The 12,919-nt window shown below is 53.3% G+C and overlaps 1 protein-coding gene across 1 annotated transcript; it reads left to right on the plus strand.

Moving 5' to 3' along the window:
• Nucleotides 1–3,244: 3,244 nt before the first annotated feature.
• Nucleotides 3,245–10,833, plus strand: LOC149274066 (taperin-like). The gene is made up of 4 exons (XM_089505920.1): nt 3,245–5,638; nt 8,837–9,053; nt 10,427–10,527; nt 10,660–10,833. Exons 1-4 carry the CDS (start codon nt 3,245–3,247, stop codon nt 10,831–10,833), a joined length of 2,886 nt encoding a protein of 961 aa, XP_089362046.1.
• The last annotated feature ends 2,086 nt before the right edge of the window (nt 10,834–12,919 follow it).

A 12,919-nucleotide genomic window follows, 5' to 3' on the forward strand; every position in this document is an offset into this window, starting at 1 on the left:
TGAGAACAGAGAGAAAAGGAGAGATAAAGAGAAAGGAGAGAGATACAGAAAAGGGGGAGATTAGATAAAGACAAATGAGAGATGCGGGGATAAAAAGGAGAGATAAAGAGAAAAGGTGGACATATGAAAAAGGGTGATGGAAAGAAAAACGGGAAGAGATATAAAGAGAAAGAGAAAAATGCTTGGGAAGCGCATCAACTGCAACCAAAGAAAAATTATAATATATGACTGTGTGAAATATATATATTATTATTATTACTGTGTGAAATATATATATTATTATTACTGTGTGAAATATATATATTATTATTATTACTGTGTGAAATATATATATTATTATTAGTGTGTGAAATATATATATTATTATTATTACTGTGTGAAATATATATATTATTATTAGTGTGTGAAATATATATATTATTATTATTACTGTGTGAAATATATTATTATTATTACTGTATCAAATATATATATAATTATTATTATTATTACTGTGTGAAATATATATATGATTATTATTATTACTGTGTGAAATATATATATTATTATTACTGTGTGAAATATATATATATATTATTATTACTGTGTGAAATATATATTATTATTACTGTGTGAAATATATATATTATTATTACTGTGTGAAATATATATATTATTATTATTACTGTGTGAAATATATATATTATTATTAGTGTGTGAAATATATATATTATTATTATTACTGTGTGAAATATACATATATTATTATTATTACTATGTGAAATATATATATTATTACTGTGTGAAATATATATATATTATTATTATTATTATTACTGTGTGAAATATATATTATTATTACTGTGTGAAATATATATATTATTACTGTGTGAAATATATATATATTATTATTACTGTGTGAAATATACATATATTATTATTATTACTGTGTGAAATATATATATTATTACTGTGTGAAATATATATATTATTATTACTGTGTGAAATATACATATAATTATTATTACTGTGTGAAATATATATATTATTATTACTGTGTGAAATATACATATATTATTATTATTACTGTGTGAAATATATATATTATTATTACTGTGTGAAATATACATATAATTATTATTACTGTGTGAAATATATATATTATTATTATTACTATGTGAAATATATATATTATTACTGTGTGAAATATATATATTATTATTATTTTAATATGTTGGTGATTGATGGATAGATAGGGATTGCAGTCTGGCCCCGGGGGGGGGGGGGGGGGGGATCGGGGGGTTCGCAGCGAGTGCTGCCCCTGCCTGCAGCCGGGTATTCGGCCCACTAGAGGGCGCCGTTTGCCTTTAAGCCCAGCACTGAGGTCCTGAAAACTCGTGACTTTATATAAAGGTGTAAAGGCTGATGGTGCATACAGATCATGACCCATTGTAAGGGTTAATTTGCTTGTGGTGCTGGTGGGTGACCCGGCTATACGGCTGACTCGTTATTTGCTGCACCATTCTATTCCCGCCATCCGGTTGCCACGCCGTTCTATTCCCGCCATCCGGTTGCCGCGCCGTTCTATTCCCGCCATCCGGTTGCCACGCCGTTCTATTCCCACCATCCGGTTGCCACGCCGTTCTTTTCCCGCCATCCGGTTGCCGCGTCGTTCTATTCCCGCCATCCGTTTGCCGCGCCGTTCTATTCCTGCCATCCGGTTGCCGCGCTGTTCTTTTCCCGCCATCCGGTTGCAGCGCCGTTCTGTTCCCGCCGTCCAGCGTGGCCCTCGAGGGTTTAATGTAAATCATGTGCTGGAGTTCTGGAGACACGGTCGCTCCGGGCCACCTGCCCCGTTGCCACGGTGACACAGGACACGGCGTAACACAATGGCGGGAGGATTAGAGGGAGATTCATGGAAATCCCGTAGGATTAAAATGTCGCCCGGCAGCCGCACACAGGGGGGTAATTATCAGTAAGAAGGAGCGTGGATGGGGTAAAACATGACAGGAACAGAGGCCAACGTAATCTCACTGCTTTTACCATGAGATGTGGCCCCGGGGCCAGCCGCCTGTCGCTGCCCTCTACATTACTGCTAGTGTGTGTTAGAGTGAGTGTTAGTGTGTGGTGGTATTGTGAGTGTGTTAGAGTGAGTGTTAGTATGTGGTGTTATTGTGAATGTGTGTTAGAGTGAGTGTGTGTTAGTGTGTGGTGTTAGAGTGAGTGTGTGTTAGTGTGTGGTGTTATTGTGAGTGTGTTAGTGTGTGGTGTTAGAGTGTGTGGTGTTATTGTGAGTGAGTGTGTGTTAGAGTGAGTGTGTGTGTTAGTGTGTGGTGTTATTGTGAGTGTGTGGTGTTATTGTGAGTGTTAGTGTGTGGTGTTAGAGTGAGGGTGTGTGTTAGTGTGTGGTGTTATTGTGAGTGTGTGTGTTTTAGTGTGTGGTGTTATTGTGAGTGTGTGTGTTAGTGTTTGGTGTAATTGTGAGTGTGCCCCATGAGCGAGCGATCCCCGGGTGAGGCTTCGCACAGCACTTTACATGGGGGTGGATGTGTTCTGGGGATCAGGCGCTGGGGTCGCCCTCGGTGGGGGCATTTTATTCTCAGCACAGTCCACAGAATAATAAAGGGGGTATATATTATAAGAGGAGGGCCCTGCCCCAAGAGCTTGCGGTCTGCCGGTACATGTTGTGATAGCGGGGCAGTTGTGATAGCGGGGCAGTTGGGTATCCTGTCACTGGGGCATTTGGGGTGTAACTAAGGGGGCTTCTGCTCCATTTTGGGGCAATCAGTCCGCTGTCCCCTAGCACATCAGTCTGTCTGGCAGGGAAAGAGTTAGAATCAGGGATGGGCGTGGCTGTCACCCTTCTGCAGACAGTTATTGGTTATATCTGGTGTTTATCTTTACTAAACCCCGCCTTAGTCACGTGAGCCTTTACCTGCTAGTTTGGATTTGCGGCGGCTCCTCCCCTAAATCTGTCGGAGAACAGCCAGTGGGCGGGGTAAAGACATGTTGCGGGCTCCCTACTCCCTACTGACATCTCTTATTCAGCGAGCTCGCTGCTGGCGGGGTTATAGGTGCTCCCTCCCTACTGACGGCTCTCTTCCAGTCAGTGAGCCTGCGGGGGGCGGAGTTGTGGGCGGTGTTTCCCCGGTGACAGCGCTCCGTTTCCCTGTCAGCCCTCAGTCAGTCAGTCAGCTGCCGGTGGCGCGGCGGGTCCAGCTTGTGTCAACGGGTCGTGAGGGACGGAGCAGCCCGAGCACCGAGCATGGCTGTCAGCGCCAAAGGTTGGGCGCGCCAGGGGCCGGAGTCCGGGAACATGCCGGCATGGAAACTCGAAGTGCTGGAGAGGAAGCGGGCAAAGATGGGGAACCTGCCGCCAGCATCCCGGACTCCGGAGCAGCAGGGTTCCCCTGAGAGGAAGGCGGGCCCCGAAGAAAGGCTGGTGCTGCAGGAGAGCCTGGGGCCCCTGCACGAGAACCCGTTTATCAAACAGGAGAAGGAGCGGCGGCGCCGGCGCGGGGCCCCTCACTCCCCGGGCCGGGGCTCCCCCATCCGGCAGCTGCTGGATCTGTACAGTAACGTCCCCGGCATCAGGACCATCCGGGCAGATAACATCATCATCATCGAGTCCGACCCTGCCTACTTCGGGACAGCCAGGAGCCCCTCGGAGCAAAGCCCGGGGGCCAAACCTCACCACGACCCCATGGAGGAGCTAATGGCCAAGAGGGGCAGTAAAGTGGCCGAGATCAGGGCCTCTAAGGTCGTCATCTATGAGCCTGAGAAGGCCAAGGAGCCCCTGGGGCAGGAGGCCAGTGCCGTGCTGGAGGAGGCCGGCAGGGTCAGTCGGCTCCTCGAGAAGTTTGACCGAGGCCACAGCAAGCCGGTGAGGGCCAGGAGCTGGGAGAACCTGCTGGACTCCCGGCACAGCAAGCCCACCACGTTGCCAAAGCCACCACCTATGGAGCGGCCCGGCCGAGTCCAGAGCAACAAGGCGAGGAGGTCCGGAGACGTCTCCCCGTCGTCTGCCTCCCTCCTGGACGAGGACAGTAAGCGCTTCCCCTTAAACAACCCCTCCTGGTTACCCGACAAACTGCCCTCTGCCCCCTCTCTCCCAGACCCCGGTCTCTTTCACAAGAGACCCTCCAGCCCCGTGACCCCACCGGCTAGCGTTGCCCCGCTGTCTCCGAGCTCTCCGGTGGCTGGGCCTCTGCCCCCTCCCTACGAGAGCTCCACATATGAAAAGTTTGTGTCCCCCGTTGTGGCTTCTGTCATTGAGAAGTTCGAGGTGGGCTCCACACGCAACAATCTGCCCCTGCCCAAGCTGATGGGCTTTTCCCAGAAGACGAGCAAAAACACCATCATGGTCAACCCAAAAGCTGCCTCTCATAATCACGTGAAACGCGCCGATGGGAATCTGTCTAAAGAGACCCCACCGCTTATCAATGGTCACATTGACCATTCCAGTGAGAGCCTGAACACTGATGGGTCCATCAGAATAGAAGACCTCCTGAATAAGAGCAGGGCGACGAGGGGCGCCCCGGGTCAGAAGATAGGTGAGGGAACAGGGCAAGTGCCATCTTCAGGTGCTTCAGCTAATGAGAATCTCTCAGGGGCCAACACCTGGAGGCCAAAGTCTGAGGTCAACCACTTTAAACCTAATGCCCCCCCTGAATCCGGTGCCACGCAGTCAGATACCCCTTTGTCCAACCACTGTGAGCAGGGTATGAGCAGTGCCACTCCAAGCCAGCAGAAGAGGGTCTCAGCTTCCACCAGCAGCAACAACTCCTTCGAGATCCGGCCGGCCCCCAAACCGGATCTGAGGAACATCCCGGAGAGCGACGTCCAGGCGAAGGCCCTCGCCAACATCCGCGCGCAGTCCAAGAACTCCTTCGTCTTCATCCCCAAGAACAGGCAGGTCCCCGGCGGGCCACCGCGCCACGTTCCGGGGCAGACCACCGATCAGCCAAAAACCACGCTCAGCGCTTCTGTGACCAACGGCCCCAAGGTGGACGTCACCGACGCCCCAGCAGAAAACGGCCTCCGACCAAACGGAGAGGAGAGCGCGTCCCGTGGGGGGGTTTTCAATGCAAAAAAAGCATCGAGCGTTCCTGCGCTCTCTGACTTTGACTGGAAAAGCGGTCTTTTACCCAGTTCCGCCTCCGCGGGGCATCATTCCTTCACAGACGTTGGGGCAGAACTGGAGTATTTCAGCAGCGTCCCCCGAGACGACGAGGTCGTTCTGCCCGTCCCAGTCACTAAAATCCACGACGTTCCCGTCACTAATATCGATGACATCATCGGCTGCGAGGAGAACGATTTGAACATAGAGGCCAAAAGTGATGCGGGAGAGACGGCCCCCGCGGTGCCCTCGTACCGCCCCCACGCTGCGCTGTCCTCCACGCGCAATAAAGGGGGCAACACATTCACTGTGATACCCAAGAGGAGGCCGCTGAGCGAGCAGGAGGCCTTCAGGACGGCGGTTATCGAGGACGAGGACGACGAAACCCGACTGAAAGGAACTCTGAGCGAGGCTCCGTACTCCGAGCTCGGGGCGGCGCTCAAAAAGCGCTATCCAACCGCCGAGGAGATCCAGGTGATTGGCGGCTACCTCTCCCTGTCCAAGTCCTGCCTGTCCAAGGACGGCTCCACCAGGAAAAAGGTAAACGCTCGCTGGCTAACGGGGGGGGGGGGGGTCTTAGTTTGTCTTATGCAGATGCCTGTCCCATGCGTGTTTAATCCTCTCTACCACTTCTGCTGGGTGGCTGTTTCACTTATCCACCACCCTCCCTTGTAAGCCGCGGCGCTCCGGTTTGGCGAGGCTGTCGCTGCGTCGCGGATCTCACGGCGGAGCTTATTTTGTAGACTTGATGTCGATCTGGCCGGTTCCTCACTGCGCGCTGCTATCCCTCTGGCACCGAAAGAGTTAACAGGGGAATGTGACTTCCAGTGGAGGTGGCCCGGGGGGTGGGGGGTATTTAACCGGTGGAGGGTTTAAAGGGATGGTTAAAAAAGACAAATAATTGCCCCCCGAGGAAAGTCACCTGAAGTCAAGGTGTTTACCAAACTGGCCGTTTAACGCTTCTGCTGCTTCATGGGAGCCTATGGCAGCAGAGGAGGCAGCGGAGTGTTTTTAACCCCGTGTTTGCCGCCTTGGTATTCCTGGGTCCGGTTATCCCCCCCACCCCCCCCCCCCTCCTGGCTGCTAGGCTGGGATTAGCCGGGCCGCGCAGGAAAGCACATTAAACATGATTAGCATCTGATGCAATTCCTTTAATCCACGTGATGGGCCGGCGGGGGCCGGTGAGATGCCCTGTGCGGGTCAGGTGGTGGCCACGTTCTGCCTCTCTAGAGGGTTGTTGTTGCCCTGGTTTGCCCCGGGCCACGTGTGGTGCCCTCAGCCCGGTGCCAGGGCTGCAGATCCGGCTTTTCCGCAAACAATGAAATGGTAAGGGCCACGTGACGCTCCGTGTTGGGCCCGATCTGCTTAATGAGGTTCCACCCTTCGAAATACTCCAGTGGCCCCGTGAGCTGACCGTCTGATCGCCACTGAAGTCAGTGGGCTGGGGGGCTAGCGCAGGGTCAGCGGTGGGATCTGTTGTGTGGCCCTGTGGGCTCTCCCCGGGGACGCTGAGCGTCTCTGTGAGGGGCAGTTAAGGTGGACTCGCGGGTACTAGAAGTGGCCATAGAGGTGCAGGTGGAACGTGGCACCTGTTAGTGCCTTTGTTTTGGGTGAAATACCTGCATTTATTGCTAAACGTGGCCAAAACAGGAGGCTCTGAATCCCTGAAATAGGCCACGCTGCCGTCTCGGCCCCTGAGGGGGGATCGGCTTTCGCTGATCGCAGATTGTGCTGCCGGCGGCGCTGGCTCCGGTTACCGTGGTTGAGACGTCCACGTAAAATAAAGGACCCCCTGGCGCTCGTAGGTTTATGCACAAACGCCGTGGTGCCTTATTGCTAGTGGATTGTGAGTCAGGGGCCACGGGTTTGTGTCGCTTCAACCGGTCGTGGATCCATTTATAGATGGAACAGGTTGAACCGGGTGTCACGGATTGCCACGTCGTGGGCCCAGGTGCTGACGACACCCAGCTGGCCGCTAATTGTTCTGGGATTTTGTTCTAGAAATAGATTCCCCGTTGGGGCTGATTCGCTCAGTGAAGCGTTTCCACGAGTGCCACGTCTGTGCCGGGGTGACCGCCAGTCCTGTGTGCGAAGGTGAGACGTGGGTGTCTTTCGGCGTCTGCCGGCCCTGTGGCTTTCGTGGCCTTCGAGGGGTTCCTAAATTAAGTTTCACCACCGAGCCGCGCATTATAAATCCCGGCATGGCCCCTGAAGAGTGGAGGAGGGCCACCAGCCAACTCCTGCTCCTCTCTGGTGTTTTGGTCCTTTGGTGTTGTGGCTCTTGGAAAGCACGTGGCGTCTCGCTTCTCCCATAAGAGGGGCCCAAACCGGCCCCAGGTCACACGCGTTTTAGAGCGGTGACCCCTCCCACACGTGTACACGGCACGGAGACTATTGTGGTTCCATCCGTGGTCTCTGTGTGTCGAGTCTTATTTACGACCGGCAATAACCACCTCGGGCCCCTGCTCTCCTTCTCCCCCGACCAGCCACGCCGCGTGTGTCACGTGGACACATTCTTAGAGAAATAAACCTTCAGGTTAATATTCTCCCAACATCATAAAACCTGCCCCAGAGCCGCCACGGGGCTTCAACAGACTGTAACCGGGGTGAAAGTCCACCCTGCCCACGGATATCCAGCAGCCTGCAGGGCGTGACGGGAACCTGCGCCACCGTATCTTGGACCGCCGTGATATGTTATCGCAATGAAAGCAAATGAAAAACAAAGCCACGTGGCGACCGTTCTGCCACCCGTTAAATACCCTGAGCTGGGCACAATGTGGCCTGATGCCACGCTCCGGCAATCTCTGTGAATTGTGTTCGTGTCACTGGTGAAAGTGCCTGCGCCGCCCGCTCCGATCGTAAGCTCTTGTGCTGATGATTCATGTCGATCGGCAGGACTCCTCCCTGTGGGTGCGTCGAGCGCCGGTTGGAAACCTCGTCGGTCCGGTATCGGCGTGGACCCCGTGGCGAATGTTCGTGTCCCTCTTACCCCCGGCGCTCTCTGACTCAGCGGCTCGCATCGTTCTGCGTTTGTGATCGGTGGATGTGGCTTCGTCGGGCGCTAGATCCGTGGACTCGATCCACTGGATTCAATCAACGGACCCTCCGGCGAGAGATAATTAACCCACGGAAACTCAGAAGGGAATTAAACGACCCCCGAATATATTACGCCCCCCCCCCGGCCTCACCTGCGGGGGATGGGCACCTGTGAATTCCTGCGCGTCATCCGCTAAAGGGCAGCCAGGTGGCAAACTAAACATAGAAAGCGTGGGCCGCCCGGGGGGCCGCTCCCTGCCTTATATAACGTGTGAGCGGGTCACGGCGTGGGCCGGGCGTGGCCTCTCCTGGTTGCGGCGGAAACCTGTTATTTATCTTTTGTACGACGCCGTTTAACCCTTTACCTTCCTGCTCTTTTGGGGATTTATTGGGAGATTTTACGTAAATTGCCCCCACCGGCAGAGGGCCACGAATGATGGCGGGAATATCAGGCCACTGGCCCCGGTCCCTGACTGTGGGGTAATTTCAGGCTCCGTGGCCTGTGGGGCCAGGTATCGTATTAACCCTTTGAGTATCGTACCTGAATGCTGGGGTTAAGGAGTTGGGGGGGGGAGATCTGCCCCATGGGGGGCATTATGTTCCTGTGGCCCTTGGTTTAGGTTTTGGGGGCTGTATCCCGGGAGGTGGGATTCTGGGTAATATTTATTTCGTGTCTTCATGCCACGTTTTGTTTTTTGACAGATGAAGATCTCGTTTAACGAGCAGAACATCCACACGATGTTTGAATATCCCTCAGAGGCCTCGCTGGCCGAAGAGACGGGCGAAGAGGAGCCCAACGAGGCGTCCGGCTCCGAATCCGAGGAAGACGAGAGACCCTCTGGCCACTTCCTTCCACGTCCCACGTTTGTCAGCAGTGGGGTCTCCAGTAACGGCCTCCGAGTCAACTCTGCGAACTCAGGTAAACATGGGCCGGAAAAACACGCAAGCTGATTGGCCCCATGTGGCCGGGTAATAAACCCACTAAATAACACGCGTGGAGCGGGGTGGACAATCCTGAATATAACGGTGTAATAACGGCTGCCACGGCCAACCACGGCCCTCCCCCTGCCTGCCCCTCTGTAAAGCAGAAACCTTAATTTTACTTCCTGCCCACGGCAACTGTATTAACCCCAGCCATCTCTGCTGAGTAACCTTTCTATGCATCCACAACACTGTTTACTGAAGGTATTATTTCCCCCGGGTCCTGCTGACTCCGCCGTATACCACAAAGAAGCCCGTGGACAGCGTGACGTGTCTGTATGTTCAGGACAAGGTGTCACATATGAGACGTGTTTGGCTTCCGGTCACGGCCTTTTCCGTGTTCTCAGCGCGTGTTAAATAACCAGAGACGTCTGTCAGTCCCGTGACTCACCCGTTAAACGCGGACACGTTTATCACAGACACGGTTACTAGAAATCACGTGGATCCCGCAAACTCTGTACTGAAAGGGTTAACCCTCCGCTCCGACCTCCATCTTCAAAGCCCGACTTCTTGACGTAATTCCCTGCGCGTGGGGGGGGGGGGCACTGAGAGGAACGTGTCGTGCTGCGGGGGGGGCACTGAGAGGAACGTGTCGTGCTGCGGGGGGGGGCAGTGAGAGGAACGCGTCGTGCTGTGGGGGGGCACTGAGAGGAACGCGTCGTGCTGCGGGCGGGGTCATGAGGAACGTGTCATGCAGGGGGGGGCACTGAGAGGAACGTGTCATGCTGCAGGGGGGCACTGAGAGGAACGCATCGTGCTGCGGGGGGGTGTCGTGAGGAACGTGTCATGCGGGGGGGTGTCGTGAGGGAACGTGTCATGCGAGGGGGGGTCGTGAGGAACGTGTCATGCTGGGGGGGGGGTCGTGAGGAACGTGTCATGCGGGGGGGGGGACACGTTTGGTGGTGGAATTTGACACAGTTGATCTTCGGATCCCGCCCGCCCGGGTTTCCTCTTATCTGAGGGGTTGTTGCTGATAAGGGATCTCTGGCTGTTGCCTGGCAACAAAACGTGATTAAGTAGCAGACACCAGGAAGTGCGTGGCACGGAAAATAGTGGCAGGGGGCCCGCACGTCACGCGAGTCTCCATGATTAGACAGAGGGCAAAGTATCCTAGAAGTCCCCAGATCGGTATGAGGTTTTCTGTGCCCCCCCCCCCAGAATCCGTGGCATGACCCACCATCTGTGAAATACCCCTGCGCGTGACACCACCCCGTATCGGTGGAACGGGGCGTCTTTTGTGTATATTTACAGGGAAAATGTCCCTGCGATAGCCCGTGTCTCACGCCGAGCGCGCTCTCTCCCTCTCTCCAGGTCTCTCCAGCTACACTCCGAAGCACTCTGTGCAGTTCAGCAAATGGCAGGAGGAGAATCCACCCCCGGCCACGGACGGCGCGGATGCCCAAAGAGAGATGGTAAATATACAGCCCGATCGTGGGGGGTGCGGGGTGGGCATTCTGTCCGCTTACTACGTTGGCCACGGCTGGGTTTTGAAGTCTGTCTGTGGCGGGGCTGTCTCTTGATGTGTCTCATCTTTTCATGCGCAGCTCACCCCGGCGGACGGGCGACTCTCACCCCGACTTCCGCAGCGAGCCGGCTCTGTACTTCTAGACGCGTCCCACGCGTTCCACGCCAGCACCTTCCCCGTCGCCCTCACTGCCTGGGCTGCCGGTCGCGTGGCCGGACTATCCTCTTGCTGCAGAAAAATCATGGAAAAATAGTTTTTTATACGTCGAGTAATTTATAAAGCATCCGCCCCGGCGCTCCGAGCCCAATTTATTCGACCCCCCCCCCCCCCCAAAATACCGATATTTCTATTCCTGATGTAAAAAATGCTGGGTTTTTTTTTATGCAATCACTAGAGCTCTGCTAATTATATTAATTAGTGGGCTGCTCGTTAGGCGTGGATGTCTGCGTGTGATTGGGGCAGATGTGTGTTACGTGTCTCGCGCAGGATCAGGCCGGTCCCGGTGGGTTTGTTTCCATGTCGTCATGGTAACGGCTGAGGCTTGGACCTCTGCCTCCATCTCCGGGGAGCTCTTATTGAATCCGCTGCGTGGTTGTGTCGTGAGGACACGGGTTTTGTTTGGTTGTGACGCGTGTGTGAAACGCGATTGTGTGGGCCACGCGCTCCGCCGCGGAGACGACAAACTGGCTGTTTTTACAAGAAAAACAGGAAGGCGTCTGTTGGCTGCTGCAGCGCTGACGGCTCCCGGGGGGCTATTAATACACTCCATTCCTCCCTCCTGTACTCCTGTTCTTTGGGTACTGGGGGTTAAAGGGTTAATGCACTTCTTTCGCACCACTAGTGGTTATTCCTGGTGACCGTCCTCGTGTTAATTCACCACGCACCGACCCGCACTCACTCCACGGAGTGCGAGGAATCCCGCGTACGGATTAGCCGTTGTGCACAGGTTACCTGATCGGAGAGCCCGAGGGGTTAAACTACGGATTTTCTCTGCTTTTCGGAGTTTCTCAGGCTTTTAAGGGTGAATCCGGCCCCCGTGTTCCGGAGATGTCATTTTGGTGGCACTTCGTACGGTTCGTGGGCCCGACCCGCGGCTGTTTTGGTTCCAGGGGGTGATCCAGACCTCGCTCCCCACACCTCAGGCACCCAAATGGTTAATTTCACTGTTTTCTTGTCTTCACCCTGAGCTTTCTGTAAATTTATTTTGCACTTGATTGTGACGTTTATAAAAGCAATGAATGAATCTGTACTCGTTAATCGACTTTTACCTTCCCGTGGTAGCCAGCTGTGGTTATGTGGCCAAAATCTACCCCCCGATCATCGTTACCCCCCCCCTCGTGTTAAACGCACTTTTTCCTTTCCTCGTCTGTTTTGTAAACGGTTGTAGATGAAAATCTGGATATTTGTCTCGTTTAAACTGGATTCAGTGGCAATAAAAACAAAAATGTAATAAATATTTTCACTACTTTTTGCGTCAGTTTCTTCCCCTGGTGGCCGTGGACAGGGGGGGGGGGGGCTCCAGCGGATCGTGTAGCTGCCCCCCGCGGGGGTATTACGGCTGCTTGTCGTGGCACTTCTGGTAATTCCTGGCTCAGGGGTTGCGCACGACCCGGAATCTTAACACATTTTCTATATAAAGCTCTGAAAGGGTTAATCACTTCCCTTTGCGCGCAGCGTGACCACCTGACATCGCCGAGCCGGTCTTTGCAGCCGCCGCTCCGGCCGGTTAAACCGGAATCTGAGGTTTTTAGCCAAATTCTACAGGATTGTTTAACCCCTGAAATTACTTTTGCTTCATTAGATTAATGTCACTTTTTAGGCCAGACCCCCAAAGAGTTAAATATAAACCGCAACCATTTCTGATAAAGCGAGAGCCTGGAGGTCCGGGCCAGGTTTTCCCGCAGCTCTCCGCGTATCGTTTCCTTGTTTCTGTTAAATACCTGCATAAAGGTCTCTGGTATGTGGAAGCAGGTGAAGGACCGGCGGGGTTAATAACGCTGACATACAGCGGCTGGGAAACGGGAAGAAGCCGAGATCCCGTGTAAACATAACGTACGCAACACGCCAAAGCCGCAGGGGTTACTGAACGTCACACCATGCAACATGCTGAGGGGCGTAACTGCAGGATAGGGGGGCCTAAACACGCGGGGGACGGAGGGGCAGCCGGGTTCTCCCGACAGGCAGCGGAACAAACGTCCTGGGAACGCAACACAACTATTGAGCCCCGGCACTCCAATAGTTACCCCTTCATACCCTATAACCGGGGCGCACACCGCGAGGGGCTTCTGCCCGCCCCGGGTTAGGAACCGGCGCCAGAGAAAAGGCGGAAACAAGCATTT

Source organism: Sceloporus occidentalis, unplaced genomic scaffold (assembly GCF_023333645.1).
Source record: "Sceloporus occidentalis isolate IW3139 unplaced genomic scaffold, rSceOcc1.0.p SCAF_351, whole genome shotgun sequence".
Classification (NCBI taxonomy): Eukaryota; Metazoa; Chordata; class Lepidosauria; order Squamata; family Phrynosomatidae; genus Sceloporus; species Sceloporus occidentalis.

What these genes read in the sequence shown, in the direction of transcription:
- LOC149274066 (XM_089505920.1), top strand. Translation starts at nt 3,245, where the DNA reads ATGGCTGTCAGCGCCAAAGGTTGGGCGCGCCAGGGGCCGGAGTCCGGG. An exon ending in ACGGCTCCACCAGGAAAAAG is followed by an intron (nt 5,639 to 8,836) that starts GTAAACGCTCGC and finishes GTTTTTTGACAG; the next exon opens with ATGAAGATCTCGTTTAACGA. An exon ending in CGGATGCCCAAAGAGAGATG is followed by an intron (nt 10,528 to 10,659) that starts GTAAATATACAG and finishes TTTCATGCGCAG; the next exon opens with CTCACCCCGGCGGACGGGCG.